The 20247-nt window shown below is 44.3% G+C and overlaps 1 protein-coding gene across 2 annotated transcripts in view; it reads left to right on the forward strand.

Annotated features, from left to right (window-relative positions):
- LOC143285575 (spermine oxidase-like) overlaps positions 1-20247 on the forward strand; it is a 40149-nt gene that overhangs the window by 7550 nt on the left and 12352 nt on the right. For both annotated transcript variants that reach the window (XR_013055707.1, XM_076592970.1), the window contains exons 4-7: positions 4131-4246; positions 13835-13989; positions 14364-14425; positions 17474-18249. Coding sequence is in view for 1 of the 2 variants with exons in the window: in XM_076592970.1 (XP_076449085.1) it covers positions 4131-4246; positions 13835-13989; positions 14364-14425; positions 17474-18249 (1109 nt within the window). In the remaining variant the exon portion in view is untranslated. The remainder of the gene's footprint in view (positions 1-4130; positions 4247-13834; positions 13990-14363; positions 14426-17473; positions 18250-20247) is intronic.

Genomic DNA, 20247 nt, shown 5'->3' on the forward strand with positions numbered 1-20247 from the left:
ATTCAGTGTGAGGTGTGGTGGTTCATGGCCATTCAGTATGAGGTGTGGTGGTTCATGGCAATTCAGTGTGCTGGTTCATGGCCATTCAGTGTGAGGTGTGCTGGTTCATGGCCATTCAGTGTGATGGTTCATGGCCATTAAGTGTGAGGTGTGGTGGTTCATGGCCATTCAGTGTGAGGTGTGGTGGTTCATGGCCATTCAGTGTGAGGTGTGATGGTCCATGGCCATTCAGTGTGAGGTGTGCTGGTTCATGGCCATTCAGTGTGAGGTGTGCTGGTTCATGGCCATTCAGTGTGATGGTTCATGGCCATTAAGTGTGAGGTGTGATGGTTCATGGCCATTCAGTGTGAGGTGTGATGGTTCATGGCCATTCAGTGTGATGGTTCATGGCCATTCAGTGTGAGGTGTGATGGTTCATGGCCATTCAGTGTGAGGTGTGATGGTTCATGGCCATTCACACCACTGTGGAAGAAAGCCATAGGTTGGAACTGTTTAGGAAAGTTCCTCTCTAGCATAGGCAGGTAGCGTCTACAGTTTCCGCACGGTTAGGGGGTGGGGTGGGGGGCATAAACACGCTATGGAAACGGGTGTTATCTGTCTTGTCCATTAATAATAGACAGTTAATACTGCACTAAGAACGGGAAAAAAAACACACCAACACTTGTACCTACCTTTGAAAGTGTCAAAATGTGAAAGCAGTAGTAAAACAACGCTCTCTTTATCACTGAACTTTAAAATAATATGGATTGGTTTGCATGAGTGTGTTGGTTCAACCAGCAGTGTTTTCAGCCAAGAGACTGACAGCGGTAGAATGAGGAGGTCGGCAGACAACAGATGTAAGGGAAACAAGGAGAGGTACCCAAGCGCTAAAACACCCTGAACACCAACACACTCCTGTCGATAGCCATGACGGCGAACACCATGGAAACGAGCTCCGTGCAGGGAGCGAGAGAAACTGAATGCACGGGATCGATTTCCACATTCCCCTTCCACAGGACCTTGAGTGGTGGTCTGGAAGCTAGTCATTTGGATGGGACGATAAACCGAGGTCCCGTGTGTAGCATGCACTTAGCGCATGTAAAAGATCCCACGGCAGTAAAAGGGATGTCCCTGGCAAAATGAAATTATCATGTAGAAAATTTCTCTTTGATAGGAAGATAAAATACACTTGCAGGCAGAACAAAGGGTGGCGCTGTCACTGTTGCGGCGCTCTCCCTGAGGAGATCAGCCCAAATTTCACACAGAGAAATCTGTTGTATCAAAGAGTAATAATAGAATACAAAGCAGTACAGCACAAGGCAATACATTGGCGGCAAAAACGATGCAGCAGCCTTGCTGTGTACCATACTGTGGTCACTGTGTGTCCTTCCAGCCTGGCTGTGTACCATACTGTGCTCACTGTGTGTCCTTCCAGCCTTGCTGTGTACTATGCTGTGCTCACTGTGTGTCCTTCCAGCCTTGCTGTGTACCATACTGTGGTCACTGTGTGTCCTTCCAGCCTTGCTGTGCACCATACTGTGCTCACTGTGTGTCCTTCCAGCCTGGCTGTGTACCATACTGTGGTGACTGTGTGTCCTTCCAGCCTGGCTGTGTACCATACTGTGCTCACTGTGTGTCCTTCCAGCCTGGCTGTGTACCATACTGTGGTCACTGTGTGTCCTTCCAGCCTTGCTGTGTACCATGCTGTGGCCATGTTGCTTCCTTCCAGCCTTAATGTGTACTATGCTGTGCTCACTGTGTGTCCTTCCAGCCTCGCTGTGTACTATGCTGTGCTCACTGTGTGTCCTTCCAGCCTTGCTGTGTACCATACTGTGCTCACTGTGTTTTCTTCCGGCCTGGCTGTGTACAATACTGTGCTCACTGTGTGTCCTTCCAGCCTGGCTGTGTACAATACTGTGCTCACTGTGTGTCCTTCCAGCCTAGCTGTGTACCATACTGTGGTGACTGTGTGTCCTTCCAGCCTTGCTGTGTACCATTCTGTGCTCACTGTGTGTCCTTCCAGCCTGGCTGTGTACCATGCTGTGGCCATGTTGCTTCCTTCCAGCCTTAATGTGTACTATGCTGTGCTCACTGTGTGTCCTTCCAGCCTTGCTGTGTACTATGCTGTGCTCACTGTGTGTCCTTCCAGCCTTGCTGTGTACTATGCTGTGCTCACTGTGTGTCCTTCCAGCCTTGCTGTACACCATACTGTGCTCACTGTGTTTTCTTCCAGCCTGGCTGTGTACCATACTGTGCTCACTGTGTGTCCTTCCAGCCTGGCTGTGTACCATTCTGTGCTCACTGTGTGTCCTTCCAGCCTTGCTGTGTACCGTACTGTGCTCACTGTGTGTCCTTCCAGCCTTGCTGTGTACCATACTGTGGTCATGTTGTAACAATACTGTTGCCATGTTGTTTCCTTCCAGCCTTGCTGTGTACCATACTGTGGTCATGTTGTAACGATACTGTTGCCATGTTGTTTCCTTCCAGCCTTGCTGTGTACCATACTGTGGTCATGTTGTGACGATACTGTTGCCATGTTGTTTCCTTCCAGCCTTGCTGTGTACCATACTGTGGTCATGTTGTAACGATACTGTCGCCATGTTGTTTCCTTCCAGCCTTGCTGTGTACCATACTGTGGTCATGTTGTAACGATACTGTCGCCATGTTGTTTCCTTCCAGCCTTGCTGTGTACCATACTGTGGTCATGTTGTAACGATACTGTCGCCATGTTGTTTCCTTCCAGCCTTGCTGTGTACCATACTGTGGTCATGTTGTAACGATACTGTTGCCATGTTGTTTCCTTCCAGTCTTGCTGTGTACCATACTGTGGTCATGTTGTAACGATACTGTCGCCATGTTGTTTCCTTCCAGCCTTGCTGTGTACCATACTGTGTCCATGTTGTAACGATACTGTCGTCATGTTGTTTCCTTCCAGCCTTGCTGTGTACCATACTGTGTCCATGTTGTAACGATACTGTTGTCATGTTGTTTCCTTCCAGCCTTGCTGTGTACCATACTGTGTCCATGTTGTAACGATACTGTCGCCATGTTGTTTCCTTCCAGCCTTGCTGTGTACCATACTGTGGTCATGTTGTAACGATACTGTTGCCATGTTGTTTCCTTCCAGCCTTGCTGTGTACCATACTGTGGTCATGTAGTAACGATACTGTTGCCATGTTGTTTCCTTCCAGCCTTGCTGTGTACCATACTGTGTCCATGTTGTAACGATACTGTTGCCATGTTGTTTCCTTCCAGCCTTGCTGTGTACCATACTGTGGTCATGTTGTAACGATACTGTTGCCATGTTGTTTCCTTCCAGCCTTGCTGTGTACTATACTGTGGTCATGTTGTAACGATACTGTTGTCATGTTGTTTCCTTCCAGCCTTGCTGTGTACCATACTGTGGTCATGTTGTAACGATACTGTCGCCATGTTGTTTCCTTCCAGCCTTGCTGTGTACCATACTGTGTCCATGTTGTAACGATACTGTTGCCATGTTGTTTCCTTCCAGCCTTGCTGTGTACCATACTGTGTCCATGTTGTAACGATACTGTTGCCATGTTGTTTCCTTCCAGCCTTGCTGTGTACCATACTGTGGTCATGTTGTAACGATACTGTTGCCATGTTGTTTCCTTCCAGCCTTGCTGTGTACCATACTGTGGTCATGTTGTAACGATACTGTCGCCATGTTGTTTCCTTCCAGCCTTGCTGTGTACCATACTGTGTCCATGTTGTAACGATACTGTTGCCATGTTGTTTCCTTCCAGCCTTGCTGTGTACCATACTGTGTCCATGTTGTAACGATACTGTTGCCATGTTGTTTCCTTCCAGCCTTGCTGTGTACCATACTGTGTCCATGTTGTAACGATACTGTTGCCATGTTGTTTCCTTCCAGCCTTGCTGTGTACCATACTGTGGTCATGTTGTAACGATACTGTCGCCATGTTGTTTCCTTCCAGCCTTGCTGTGTACCATACTGTGTCCATGTTGTAACGATACTGTCGCCATGTTGTTTCCTTCCAGCCTTGCTGTGTACCATACTGTGTCCATGTTGTAACGATACTGTCGCCATGTTGTTTCCTTCCAGCCTTGCTGTGTACCATACTGTGTCCATGTTGTAACGATACTGTCGCCATGTTGTTTCCTTCCAGAAGAGGACTCAGAGGAGGAGGAGCTACCAGACACACTGCTGCAGTACACTGACTTCCGGTTCTGTCTGTCTGATGGCACAGCTGTGGACAAACACACCCTCCGCCGTAATCTCCAGGTACCACACACACTGACGTCACAGCTCTGGCCAGGTACAGTGCAGTGAAAGGCACCTCGGCAGAATCAGTTAGTCAGTTGGACTTCTGATCCAGTGTTCACCAACGATCAGAGTTCGAGGCCCTGTTTCGGCATGGCGTGTCCGTTGGACAGGCAGTTGACTCCGATTTTCACCCTGGTGTGAAAGGGCAGATAATATTCGGTTAGGGGAGGTTAAAACGGTGGAAGATGATGATTGGGCCCTGCCTTCCTATACCAAGCCATAGACATAGTGGACAGGAATTCATCGATCTGATGGCCGTAAAAACCTGTTGGATCTTTCACCTTTTTCAAACACTGTAGTGACCACAAAAAAATCTTTATATAACTATTCTGACTTTGCATTAATGCAGTGACTGGAAATATGGTTTCTTTTGTCTTTTTATCATTATTATTCTTCATCCCATAGCGTATTATGCAATAATGCAATGACTGGAAAATAATTAATTTTGTCTTTTTGTCATTCTTATTCTTCGTCCCATAGCACATTACTTCCTTGTACAAATCTATGCAGCACAAAAGCAGTACGTTATGACTGGAGAAAAAAACAAGAAAACACAGAACTCATAAAACACTTTATATTTTCACTGCATGTGCACTTGGATTATCTTTCAGAGAAAGGGTTTTGATATATATATATATATATATATATATATATATATATATATATATATATATATATATATATATATGTAGCTGTGTACCCGAGTGGTTTATTTATAATGAAAGGGTACAGTACAAAAGAACTAACTGAATGATTTAAAGGATAAAAGGATAGACAAGAATCCCTGCACACAGGCCAGGAACGTATAGAGGCCAGTCACAAAAGGGTTTATCTATTATTTTATTTACAATAGTTAAGTAAGTAAAGAAGATGAGAGACGAGAAGAAGAGATAAAACAAGTATGAGGAGAAGAATTAAGAGGAAGACAGTGCCTGAACAGTCACAAGTGAACAGATGTCATTAAGCACATGTCAACACAAGTGAATAGAAAAGCACATGTATACATATTACGTGGAAGGACTATCACTCGGTTTGTTATAAGCAACAACATAAGATGAGATAACTTGAATACATATGTGTGAAGACCAAAGAACTGACATCAAATGGCATTTCTAATACATTTAAATAGTGCAGTTAAAGTGATCGAAGTTATGCTGATTTAGTGAAAGTACACTGACAGTCAAAGTGACTCAAATGAATCAGTTATCATGTAGCACTATACTGAAGTAAGCCGTATAGGAGAGGGCATGATCTCTAAATTACAATTAATAGACTGTGATACATATCAGATGGTTTTAACCAATAACTGATATTAATCCAACACTATCTTGTAATCACCACATAATACTACACACATCTTAGAGTAATGCGAGTCAGTGAAACACTGTAGCAGCAAAACTGATATCAGCATGCAAAAATAACACATGAATAATAAACAAGATAAAATCAGTGGCTTTGATTTATTACTGGCAACCTGAGAGGATAAATTAGTCAGCGCTCAATACAGAGATTGGAACTGTGATGGCTTAATCATTTAGTGGTGAATGAACCTACACAATTAATCCATTTCATCAAAGCCAAATGTGAACATAGCTAAGCTTGTGCTGAACATTTAAATCTCCTCCACCTAAGCAGGGTACTGACTGTGACGTTAAGAAGAATCAAATGGAACACTGCTCCAAGCATATGACGATTTTCTAGATCAATCATAGCCAAGCTGTGACTACATGTCAAAGCAATAACTGAACTGAACAAAGCAATAACTGAACAAAGCAATAACAACATCCTCATATGAACACAAGTACTGTGTCAAAGAATACAATTTATAAATCATTAGCACATTCTAAATGGGGTACTTACAGTGATACGTAGCAAGATGTCAGCCTCTGGGACAACACACACGCACACACACACACACACACACACTGCTTGCGAAACAGCAAGAGAGAAAGACAGCAGGCTCTGGTCAGATGACTGACCAGGTAGAAAGTGACCACTGATCACCCACTCCGTCTCTTTATGCAAGTTAAGCGGACTGCAAAGACAATTGCATGTGTTGCGAAGCAGATCAGCTCAAAACCTAAATTTGCTTAGCAGTGTGTTAGTTACAAGGTGTTCAGTGATAGATTTCTACATGATTCCTGAACCGATTTACATCAGGTAAGTCGCAAAAGAAAGAGCTCAACACCTACTTTCTAATGCGTTAAATCAGTTTAACGTAGGCAAACATAAATGGAATAGATTTAAAGATGGAATTGCGACGATTCTGCCAGTATATAATACTTGTTGTGTACTGATCTGACAAAAGAGATCTTAATTAAATATGCTGCAGCAGAAACAGCTCAGCCAATAAAGTACCGTGACACTGGTCGAGGAGTGAGTGTGTGGCGAGAAGGACAAAATGACGTAAGCTTAGCGTCATTTGAAATGTTTACACTGACGAATGATTAAGCTGAAATCAAGTATGTTTCTAACTGATTATAGTGTGTGTGTAAGCACTACAAATATAGTATTGCAGTGAATGATACAGAGACTTGATTTAATAGGTGTTTAGAGAATAGGTTGAAAATGGGCTTAGCATTCCAACCCGGAATGGTGTCAAACATTCTGCACGGGTCATTGTAGACTGGCAAATCAGTTGCGAAAACCACGTCTGCTATAGCTGATGTGTGAAGCAGTTTTTAAAGCAAGCAGAGCGCTTGGTTGCACACACACACACACACACACACACACACACACACACACACACACAAACACTTACCAGTTCGAAAATGTTCAGTTTTGCTAAAATAACCACACTGGTGTCATTCAAGACTAATATCAGACACTCACCAACAAGCAAACTACTTACATTATATACCAAATGAAAGAATATTGAATACTCTTTCACATGAAATCCATGTTTTATTGATAACATGAATCAAAGATGAATGGCATATGCTCATATCAGGCCTTATGGGTAAATTTGTTGTTGTTAAATAAAAAAACTCTTAAAGAATTAAAAACAAAACAAACCCCAAACAAAACAAACAAACAAAAAAACAAAACAACCCCCCCCCCCAAAAAAAAAAAAAAAAACCCAAACAAAAACAAACCCCCAAAACAAAAAAACAAACAAAACAAAACAAACAAACGAACAATCCTTTCTTTCTGCAAGGTTCAAAATCAGTCAGGATATTTGACATAGCCCATAAAATGATATCAGATACCATTTGTTATTATATTATAAGATATTTGACATTATTAGTACACAGAAAGATAACACCCATTACCATCAAAAACGTAAATCTCCATCCCTTCATTCAACACACGATATGAGACACTCATAAGCAAGCCACCTATGTTGTATATCAAATGAAAGAAAATTGATGAAGCTTTTGCATGAAATCATTTTTGTAATTATATCATAAGTCAGTCATGAATGGCACATAATCAAATCGGTTCTCACACATTAAAATATATGGTAAACTGTAAAAAAACAACAACAACAAAAAACAAAAAAAACAAAACAAAACAAAACAAAAGAAAAACCAAAAAAACAACAAAACAAAAAACAAAAAAAACAAACAAAAAAACCAAAAAAACAACAACCCCAAAAACAAAAAAACACAAACGAAAAAAACAACAAAAAAACCCAACCAAACAACAACAACAAAAAACAAAACAACCAAACAAAACAAAACAAAACAAACAAACATCTACAAGCTGCATTGTCAAAATCCATTCAGAGTATTTCATACAAACTAAACAATAAAACCAGAAACAGTTCTTGTTTTCTGCTGACAGGCATGTGACATTTTTAGTACTTAGCAACATAATATTCATTATCAGAATAAACCTTGAAAATTTGCATACTACAATGCCAGTTGGCAAACACAGACCACCAATTACAAATTACACAGATTAGTTTATACTATTCAACACACAGTGATAAGCATTTACAGCACTGATAAGCATTTACAGCACTGCACAAACTGTATAAATAAGCTGAATCAGAGTAAAGGAAATGTACTTGAAAGATAAAAAAAAAAAAAAAAATCTTAAAAAAATTGTGTTTTAGCAAGAAATGAATCGTGATCCACTCTTCAGCCTGAGTGACAACCTCGCTGTGAGACAGAAGAAGACTGTTCCTCTCTTCTGAAAACAATAAACTGTCACTGGTTTCACATTTCACAGAATCTTTTCTTTCTCCAAGATGTAAGTGTTTACAGTTCATTCTAACATCACTCCAGACAGGGCGAACAGGTCCCTGTCAGGACCATGCTGTTGTGCATACATATTAGTGTATTCACAAAGTGTGGATACTAATTCCACAGTAAAGAACATTTTGAAAAAAAACAAACACTTGCAGCTGTGGTGAACCTCCTTGCGTCTCCACGTGTCTATAGACATCAAGAGAGTAGAATCCATGCACACGTGAAGGCTGAAATTGAAGCACTGGCTGGCTTGGCCCTCGATGTATATCGTCTTAACTCCCTGCCTTGAAATCAGATTTGAAACATAATAGATATAAAATAAAACAGCACTGCATACACGAGTTTAGTCTAAATACTTCAATTCAGCCCATTCTCAAACCAACCAGAAAAGTAAGAGCACTGAAAGTTTTGAAAAACTCAGTATCAGTTCATGAACGAATTTACATTTACAAGAGGGAATCGCTTCCATAGCAACACTTGATATTGTAAAAATATAGCCTTGAATTTCAAAAACAATAATTTGAATGTGTAAAATGCTGTAATAAATACATTGCTGATACGCAAGGAACAAATAGTGAGATCCAGAAGCATGACTTTGAACAGAGGAGCAACGTTTACATAGATTTCGTTTGCCAGTCCTACTTTCTCACACATATCTTTCTGGGTCAGAATGGGGTCCAGTCAGAATTCGCCGCTCTGTGCTTCCAGTCCCCTCTTCAGCATCGTCATCAGGGTTCCAGTTGTCAGAAAACTCACTATCTGACATTATCTGGTCACTATCAGAGTCTGACGAACTCACGATTAATGAGAAATTAAAAAAAAGTGAGCACTGCGTGGAAGCGGTCCAACGAAGAGCAGCATGATTTGCCCTCAATAAACACCAGAGGACAGTCAGTGTTACCGAACTGCTGCAGACACTGGGGTGGGAAACCCTGGAACGGCATAGGAGGAGACGGAGCCAGATTGGTCATGCTATACAAGATCAGCAGGGGCATGACCAAAGTCAAGTGCCCACACCTCCACCAGCAACAACAAGGGGCCAGAAGAACTCACACCAGAACATTTAACAGAATCCCCTGTAGAGCGGACATCAGGCTGAATGCCTTCTTTCCAAAAACAATCCGTGATTGGAATGCCCTGCCCAAGGAGACTGTTGATGCCTCAGCTCTTGCCACCTTCGGTAAGAAGATGGCACTCTGCTGATTCACTGTCACTTGATTTTTTTTTTAAAACGGGAATCCACCACACAAAATGCTGACAATGGTCAAATGGTTGACCCTGGGCATCATCCGGAAGAAGAAGTCTTGAAAACGAAGAGATCCAAGATGGCGGAAGTGCCATGTGGAGCAGGTCCGTATTTTCCCCATAAATCTAACACAATTTCTACTTTTGGGGTTTTTATTTGATGTAGCCAAGCGCTCAGCTCAGGCTTCAGAAACTGTTTTGGAGTCTAAGCTATAGCAGACGTCTTTTTTCGCAACTGACTTGCTGGTCTATGATGACTCGTGCAGAATGTGTGATGCCATTCCTGGTTGGAATGCAAAGCCCATTCTAAAACTCTTCTCTAACCATTTATTAAATCAAGTCTCTATCGTTCTCTGCAATATTATATTTGTTGTGCTTACACACACGCTTTAATTGGTTAGAAAGATACTTGATTCCAGTTTAATCGTTCGTCAGTCTAAGATTTCAACTGATGCTAAGCTTACGTCATTTTGTGCTTCTCACCACACAACCACTCCAACCAGTTTGCTGTACGTGATTGGGCGAGCTCTAATCTGTGTTTCTGCTGCAGCATATTTAATTAACATCTCTTTTGTCGGATCAGTAAACTGTAAGCATTATATACTGGCAGAATTGTCGCAATTCCATCTTTAAATCTATTCCATGTATGTTTGCCTACGTTAAACTGATTTAACACAGTTTTTAATTTTCCGTGATGAGCTTGCTAAAACTGACCCTTTTCAGGTGACTTAAATTAAGATTATAAATTCATTGTAAATAATCAACACTTCCTTTTATACTCATTAGAAAGTAGGTGTTGAGCTCTTTCTTTTGCGACCTTTCTGATGTAAATCGGTTCAGGAATCATGTAGAAATCTATCACTAAACACCCAGAAACAAACACAATTCTTATCAGATTTAGCCTGATTTTAGCTGATCTGCTTTGCAGCACACGCGACTGTCTTTGCAGTCTGCTTAACTTGCATAAATTGACGGAGTGGGTGATCATCTGGTCACTTTCTATCTGGTCAGTCACTGACTAGAGAGTCTGCTCTCTCTCTCTCTCTTGCTGTGTCGCAAGTAGTGTGTGTGTGTGTGTGCGTTGTCCAAGAGGCTGACATTTTGCTACGTATCGCTGTAAGTACAGTGTGTAGAATGTGCTGATGATTTGTAAATTTATTCTTTGATACAGTGCTTGTGTTCATATGAGTATGTTGATATTGCTTTGACATGTAGTCACAGCTTGGCTATGATTGATCTAGAAAATTGTCATGTCGTCATATGCTTGGAGCAGTGTTCCATTTGATTCTTCTTAACATCACAGTCAATGACGTCTTGGGACAAAGATAGTTTGTTCCAGAATGTTCTAGCGGATGACCATTCTTTCTCATTTGCTGTCACTGATGAGGGTTAGGTTACTTTTCCCGCTTCAATGGAGGAGATTTAAATGTTGAGCACAAGCTTAGATATGTTCATATTTGGCTTTGATGAGATGGATAACCTGGGTAGGTTCATTCACCACTTAATGGTTAAGCCATGACAGTTCTTCCAATCTCTGTATTGAGCACTCTTTATCCTCTCAGGTTGCCAGCATTATATCAAAGCTACTTATTCTCTTGTTCATTATTCATGTATTATTTCACATGCTGATATCAGTTACGATGCTTCAGTGTTTCACTGATTCTCATTACTCTAACATGTGTGTAGTATTCAGTCGTGATTACAAGATAGTGTTGGATTAATATCAGTTATTGGTTAAAGCTAACTGGTATGTATCACAGTCTGTTAATTGTAATTTAGTTATTATGCCCTCTCCTATACGGCTTACTTCAGTAAAGTGCTACATGATAAACTGATTCATTTGAGTCACTTTGACACAGTATCAGCTTTACCTAATCTATGCTGTCAGTGTACTTTCACTAAATCAGCATAGCTTCAATTACTTTAACCGCACTGTTTAAATGTATTAGAAATGTCATTTGATGTCAGTTGTTTGGTCTTTTTTCAAGGCCTGACTAAGCGCGTTGGGTTACGCTGCTGGTCAGGCATCTGCTTGGCAGATGTGGTGTAGCGTATATGGTTTTGTCCGAACGCAGTGACGCCTCCTTGAGCTACTGAAACTGAAACTGTTTGGTCTTCACACATATGCATTATCTCATCTTATGTTGTTGCTTAACCCAAACCGAGTGATAGTCTTTCCATGTAATATGTATACATGTGCTTTACTACTCACTTGTGCTGACATGTTGTGCTGAATGACATATGTTTGTGTCATTCCAGGCACTGTTTTATTTCTTCTCCTCATCCTTGTTTTATCTCTTCTTCTTCTTCTCTTATTTTATATCTCCTTATAACTATTGTAAATAAAACAATAGAAAAACCCTTTTTTTTGACTGGCCTCTATATGCTCCTGGCCTGTGCACGGGGATTCTTGTCTATCCTTTGATCCTTTAAATCAGTCAATCATTCAGTTTAGTAATTCTTTTGTACCGCCGTCCCCTTTTAATTAATAAGTTTTATGATAAACCACTCGGTTCACAACACGGCTACATTTAGACTAGACAGAACTCTAGTGATACTGAAAAATAATTCCTAATACACCAGACAAGAAAACAGTTAATTGTGTCTCAATTATGCTTCGGAAACTGATTTCCATTGTACTATGCACTATAAGCAAGATCATTTGTGCAAAGAATGAAATTGCAGAAATATTAGCAAAAACAAACTATATCTCTCTCACACACTCTTTCCCTCTCTTGCAGTTATGATACAGTAAAATCACATTACATTGTGTACTGGTTTCAACATTACACTACAGTCACATTATATTCACACACACGCACACACACACACAAACACACACACAAACACACACACATATGTGCACGCAAACACACGCACACAGTGACACATGCTGTTTTTACACACACACACACACACACACATGCACACAATGACACATGCTGTTTTTACACACACACACACACACACACACACACACACACACATAGAGACCACACACAAAATTAACTGTACCAGCCAGCAAGGTGGAAAAAGTTGTCTGCTAAAATGTAAACAAGGAACGCTTGCCGTTTTCAAGACATCTCTTTGACAGTAAAATTCATGGATTACCCTCTGAATCAACTTACTATACCAAGATTATGGATCATATGTCAATAATCAATCGATATATAAACTTACAGCAAAATTAAATTTTTATGTTTTTTTCCTTCAAATATCAGTGTTTCCAAAAATACATCCCACTTGTCAATGGACACCTGCTCGTTCCTTCGATTCGGTGGTTGATTTTCCAAACCCGACCAGTCAGAATCAGCGTCAGGGTCAGGAATGGTGACAGAATCATCACTGTCGTACAATCGTTCTGTTTCGGACTCTGATGAGCTCATGCTGGCAAGGCGAAAATGTACAGCGCGAGTCAACAGCGATCTCAGGCAAAATGGTGGCGACAAAGTCAAAGTGAGGCGTGGTCGAGTCGAACGTTCATTTCGGCACTGTTTTATCAGTTAAGGATAAATTTCATATCTGACGTTTCAAAACCTTTTTTTTTCCCAAATAAAATTCAAAGCTATTCTAGAGAAAATCAGGTACTTGCCCTTTAGAAAAGTGGAATCAGCCAGTCAGCCACTCAGCGTATCGCCGTTCCTGTGGGAACGAAACTTACAGAGACGAACTGTTAGCGAGTTAAACGATAGAAAGAAAGAACAACTATCCAACGTAAGAAAATGTGACTGAATGACATGATGAAAGAAAAATCAATGGTCCTGCGAGTTGTCCACGGACCATGGGGTGTGACGTAGTCATGACCTGCGCTTAGAATGCTGACTGCAAAGGTTGTAGATAATGCTGATCAGCAGCGGGAGGAGGGTGTGACGCAGTCATGACCTGCGCTTAGAATGCTGACTGCAAAGGTTGTAGATAATGCTGATCAGCAGCGGGAGGAGGATAGAGACGACGACGACGTCGCCAACAACAGCAATAAAACAACAACAACAACAGAAAATGAAGAAGAAGAAGAAGGTAGGTAAGTAGGTAGCTAGGTATGTAGGTAGGTTGGTATGTAGCCAATACACGGGAAATCAGACACAGAAATTGACACAAACCACAGGTACTGGAAGACATACAGGACGCCTCCATTGAGGTTCCCAGGAAGGAGTCGGCCCAGGATGTGAGTGTGTCCGTGGGTCACCTGTACAGGGGGATGTACCCAGCATGCAGACACTCCATGCAGGGGTCGGAGGGCCTGAAAACCGCCATGTTCAGGTGAGTGCCGACCATCCCACAAGGAGGATTAGCTGGCACAGGGAGAGGGGGAAGGTGCTGAGGGGAGAAAATGTGTACTACAGTAATGACCGTGACTGAGAGAGAGAGAGAGGGAGGGAGAGAGAGAGAGGGAGAGAGAGAGAGAGAGAGAGAGAGAGATGGGGGTAGGAGGGAGAGTCTTCATCAAAGAATCACCGAAATAATTTATACTAGTAATGACAATACATAATAATGATGCTTTTTTCAGGCTAAATTGTGTCAGTAATAACATTTACAACTACCAGATTATCAGCTTTTGTATTTCGACATGATATCCATTTTGAATAATATCTGCACTCTGCCAGTGTCCAATGCTAACAGAGCGTGATGTGCAGGTGGCTGGAGACTTGGGAGTGCCAGGACAGTGGGGGAACTGTGGATCAGCTCTCTCTACCTGGTAAGGCTCAGCTTTTTGGGGCTCTACTTTTTATGTTCCTTCTTCAGTCTCTCATCCATTCATTCCACAGTCACTGCATTCATCCATCAACATGTATTTCTTTTGTGGCCATCACACACAGCTGCCTGCAGAATGGACACGAGACCAGAAGAGTGTCATGAAAACAAAGTGGCCAGTGACGTAATAACAAGAAACACTTTTAAGTCGTGTCTTAGGATAACGAGAGACACATGGTACACACTGTTACTCTCTTCAGTGTGTCCACAGCAAAGGAACGGTTAAGACGCTAACCTGCCGATACAGTGTGTGTGAGGGTCAGGGTCACCTGCCGATACAGTGTGTGTGAGGGTCAGGGTCACCTGCCGATACAGTGTGTGTGAGGGTCAGGGTCACCTGCCGATACAGTGTGTGTGAGGGTTAAGGTCACTTGCCGATACAGTGTGTGTGAGGGTCAGGGTCACCTGCCGATACAGTGTGTGTGAGGGTCAGGGTCACCTGCCGATACAGTGTGTGTGAGGGTCAGGGTCACTTGACGATATAGTGTAAGTGAGGGTCAGGGTCACTTGCCGATACAGTGTGTGTGAGGGTCAGGGTCACTTGACGATACAGTGTATGTGAGGGTCAGGGTCACCTGCCGATGTGTGTGAGGGTCAGGGTCACCTGCTGATACAGTGTGTGTGAGGGTCAGGGTCACCTGCTGATACAGTGTGTGTGAGGGTCAGGGTCACCTGCTGATACAGTGTGTGTGAGGGTCAGGGTCACCTGCCGATACAGTGTGTGTGAGGGTCAGGGTCACCTGCCGATACAGTGTGTGTGAGGGTCAGGGTCACCTGCTGATACAGTGTGTGTGAGGGTCAGGGTCACCTGCCGATACAGTGTGTGTGAGGGTCAGGGTCACCTGCTGATACAGTGTGTGTGAGGGTCAGGGTCACCTGCTGATACAGTGTGTGTGAGGGTCAGGGTCACCTGCCGATACTGTGTGTGTGAGGGTCAGGGTCACCTGCTGATACAGTGTGTGTGAGGGTCAGGGTCACCTGCCGATACAGTGTGTGTGAGGGTCAGGGTCACCTGCTTATACAGTGTGTGTGTGAGGGTCAGGGTCACCTGCTGATACAGTGTGTGTGAGGGTCAGGGTCACCTGCTGATACAGTGTGTGTGAGGGTCAGGGTCACCTGCCGATACAGTGTGTGTGAGGGTCAGGGTCACCTGCCGATACAGTGTGTGTGAGGGTCAGGGTCACCTGCTGATACAGTGTGTGTGAGGGTCAGGGTCACCTGTCGATACAGTGTGTGTGAGGGTCAGGGTCACCTGTCGATACAGTGTGTGTGAGGGTCAGGGTCACCTGCCGATACAGTGTGTGTGAGGGTCAGGGTCACTTGACGATATAGTGTAAGTGAGGGTCAGGGTCACTTGCCGATACAGTGTGTGTGAGGGTCAGGGTCACTTGACGATACAGTGTATGTGAGGGTCAGGGTCACCTGCCGATACAGTGTGTGTGAGGGTCAGGGTCACCTGCTGATACAGTGTGTGTGAGGGTCAGGGTCACCTGCTGATACAGTGTGTGTGAGGGTCAGGGTCACCTGCCGATACAGTGTGTGTGAGGGTCAGGGTCACCTGCCGATACAGTGTGTGTGAGGGTCAGGGTCACCTGCCGATACAGTGTGTGTGAGGGTCAGGGTCACCTGCTGATACAGTGTGTGTGAGGGTCAGGGTCACCTGCTGATACAGTGTGTGTGAGGGTCAGGGTCACCTGCTGATACAGTGTGTGTGAGGGTCAGGGTCACCTGCCGATACTGTGTGTGTGAGGGTCAGGGTCACCTGCTGATACAGTGTGTGTGAGGGTCAGGGTCACCTGCCGATACAGTGTGTGTGAGGGTCAGGGTCACCTGCTTATACAGTGTGTGTGAGGGTCAGGGTCACCTGCTGATACAGTGTGTGTGAGGGTCAGGGTCACCTGCTGATACAGTGTGTGTGAGGGTCAGGGTCACCTGCTGATACAGTGTGTGTGAGGGCCAGGGTCACCTGCCGATACAGTGTGTGTGAGGGTCAGGGTCACCTGCCGATACAGTGTGTGTGAGGGTCAGGGTCACCTGCTGATACAGTGTGTGTGAGGGTCAGGGTCACCTGCTGATACAGTGTGTGTGAGGGTCAGGGTCACCTGTCGATACAGTGTGTGTGAGGGTCAGGGTCACCTGTCGATACAGTGTGTGTGAGGGTCAGGGTCACCTGCCGATACAGTGTGTGTGAGGGTCAGGGTCACCTGCCGATACAGTGTGTGTGAGGGTCAGGGTCACCTGTCGATACAGTGTGTGTGAGGGTCAGGGTCACCTGCTGATACAGTGTGTGTGAGGGTCAGGGTCACCTGCCGATACAGTGTGTGTCAGGTCAGGGTTAGAGTCCCGGTCTTGCCTTTTCTCCCAGGTTTGACTGGAAAATCAAGCTGAGCGTTTTGTCATTGGGATGAGACGATAAACCGAGATCCCGTGCTCAGCCCGCACTTGGCGCACTGAAATAGAACCCATGGCAACATAGCATCTGGCAAAATTATACAGAAGAAATCCACAATGACAGGTACACAAATAATTGTGTCTGCATCACTCACGGCCTGATTAGCGCGTTAGTGGTATGATACTGGTCAGGAATCCGCTTAGCAAATATTGTGTGGCATATATGGGTTTGAAACTTCATTGTGTGTATGTAAGCGCGCGTGCGTGTGTATGTGTGTTGTGTGTGTGTGCGCGCGCGTGTGTGGGTGTGTGTGTGCGCGCGCGCTAACATACATATAAGCACGGAAAATGTATATATGTATCCCACTACATAGGCAACATAAAACGTTGGTGTGTGTATATATATATTATTTGTTTCATTTTACGTTATATACTGTATTGTTTCATTTACTGTCTCCACGGCATTTTAGGTGGATGTTACGAAGGTCACACCTGTCTTTCAAAACACAACATAGTGTGAGTTGTCCCATGACCAGTCCTGTGTGTCCTGTGTGTCATGTCTGTCAAAACACAACATAGTGTAGGTTGCCCTGTGTGGCAGGCTCCGGGCAGTACGTGTTCTGCCCTGGACACGGGACCAAGGAGACCACAGGAGGCATCGCTGAAGTCTTCAACCATCTGCTGAGAGACTCGGTACCACCTGAACACGTGCGTTTGAACAAGGTGGTCAAAAAAATTCACTGGTCTGCAGACGTCATTCTCCCAGCTGATGAGGAAGTCAGTGCCGGAACCACACCGTCAGATGACGACCTGGACCGCTGCAGTCTGCCGGACGGAAGGCAGCACAGCACCGACAGCCTGACTGTGGACCCACAGCGTGATGCACGTGCGGCAGAAGGCAGACACAGCGACACGCTTCATCCCCACCCAGCTGAAGAGCACACGGACCAAACTGTCAGCAGCAACTGTCAAACCTCGCACAGAAACCCGAAAGACGATTATATTTCCGAGAGAACCGCGAGCGATTACGCAGTCAGGATCGAGTGCGAAGATGGCGACATATTCTACGCAGACCACGTGATCGTGACAGCCTCCATGGGGGTCCTAAAAGAGAACCCCCAGCTGTTCGTCCCTCCCTTGCCTGACCGGTACCGTGACGCCATCTCCTCCTTTGGCTTTGGGGCCATCACCAAGGCGTTCCTGTTCTGGGAGGGGGACGAGGGGACCTCTCTGCATCACCACCCTCCCTCTGTCTCGCCTCCCGATGACCACTGGCAAAGGCGCATGTTCGGAAATGACGTAGAAGGCGTCATTCCTCTGTGGCTGGATGACGTCAAGCCCCAGTTCAAGTCGGCCAGATACAAGGAGACCATGTCGGTAGGTACTGTGTGCTGCGGCGTACTTCACCTTGCTACAGTGTAGTTCATTACGATGCAGTGCACTTCACCTTGCTACAGTGTAGTTCATTACGATGCAGTGCACTTCACCTTGCTACAGTGTAGTTCATTACGATGCAGTGCGCTTCACCTTGCTACAGTGTAGTTCATTACGATGCAGTGCACTTCACCTTGCTACAGTGTAGTTCATTACGATGCAGTGCGCTTCACCTTGCTACAGTGTAGTTAATTACGATGCAGTGCACTTCACCTTGCTACAGTGTAGTTCATTACGATGCAGTGCGCTTCACCTTGCTACAGTGTAGTTCATTACGATGCAGTGCGCTTCACCTTGCTACAGTGTAGTTCATTACGATGCAGTGCACTTCACCTTGCTACAGAGTAGTTCATTACGATGCAGTGCACTTCACCTTGCTACAGTGTAGTTCATTACGATGCAGTGCACTTCAGTGTAGCTCATTACAATGCAATGCACTACAGTGCAGTTCATTACGATGCAGTGCGCTTCACCTTGCTACAGAGTAGTTCATTACGATGCAGTGCGCTTCACCTTGCTACAGAGTAGTTCATTACGATGCAGTGCACTTCACCTTGCTACAGTGTAGTTAATTACGATGCAGTGCACTTCACCTTGCTACAGTGTAGTTAATTACGATGCAGTGCACTTCACCTTGCTACAGTGTAGTTAATTACGATGCAGTGCACTTCACCTTGCTACAGTGTAGTTAATTACGATGCAGTGCACTTCACCTTGCTACAGTGTAGTTCATTACGATGCATTGCACTTCACCTTGCTACAGTGTAGTTCATTACAATGCATTGTACTACAGTGTAGCTCATTACAATGCAATGTACTACAGTGTAGTTCATTACAATGCAATGCACTTCAGTGTAGTTCATTACAATGCAGTACTCTTCAGTGTAGTTCATTACAATGCAGTACACTTCAGTGTAGTTCATTACAATGCAGTACACTTCAGTGTAGTTCATTACAATGCAATGCACTTCAGTGTAGTTCATTACAATGCAGTACACTTCAGTGTAGTTCATTACAATGCAGTGCACTTCACCTTGCTACAGAGTAGTTCATTACAATGCAATGCACTTATCGATATCAGGCACAATGAAAGGGCCAATGTCAAGCACAGCACAGTGAAAGGGCCGATATCAAGCACAGTAAATGGGCCGATATCAAGCACAGTGAAAGGGCCGATATCAAGCACAGTAAATGGGCCGATATCAAGCACAGTGAAAGGGCCGATATCAAACACAGTGAAAGGGCCGATATCAAACACAGCACAGTGAAAGGGCCGATATCAAGCACAGCACAGTGAAAGGGCCGATATCAGATATCAAGCACAGTGAAAGGGCCGATATCAAGCACAGTGAAAGGGCCGATATCAAGCACAGTGAAAGGGCCGATATCAAGCACTGCACAGTGAAAGCGCCGATATCAAACACAGTGAGAGGGCCGATATCAAGCACAGTGAAAGGGCCGATATCAAGCACTGCACAGTGAAAGGGCCGATATCAAGCACAGCACAGTGAAAGGGCCGATATCAAGCACAGCACAGTGAAAGCGCCGATATCAAACACAGTGAGAGGGCCGATATCAAGCACAGTGAGAGGGCCGATATCAAGCACAGCACAGTGAAAGGGCCGATATCAAGCACAGTGAAAGGGCCGATATCAAGCACAGTGAAAGGGCCGATATCAAGCACAGTGAAAGGGCCGATATCAAGCACTGCACAGTGAAAGGGCCGATATCAAGCACAGCACAGTGAAAGGGCCGATATCAAGCACAGTGAAAGGGCCGATATCAAGCACAGTGAAAGGGCCGATATCAAGCACAGTGAAAGGGCCGATATCAAGCACTGCACAGTGAAAGGGCCGATATCAAGCACAGCACAGTGAAAGGGCCGATATCAAGCACAGTGAAAGGGCCGATATCAAGCACAGTGAAAGGGCCGATATCAAG

Source organism: Babylonia areolata, chromosome 9 (assembly GCF_041734735.1).
Source record: "Babylonia areolata isolate BAREFJ2019XMU chromosome 9, ASM4173473v1, whole genome shotgun sequence".
In the NCBI taxonomy this organism is placed as follows: Eukaryota; Metazoa; Mollusca; class Gastropoda; order Neogastropoda; family Buccinidae; genus Babylonia; species Babylonia areolata.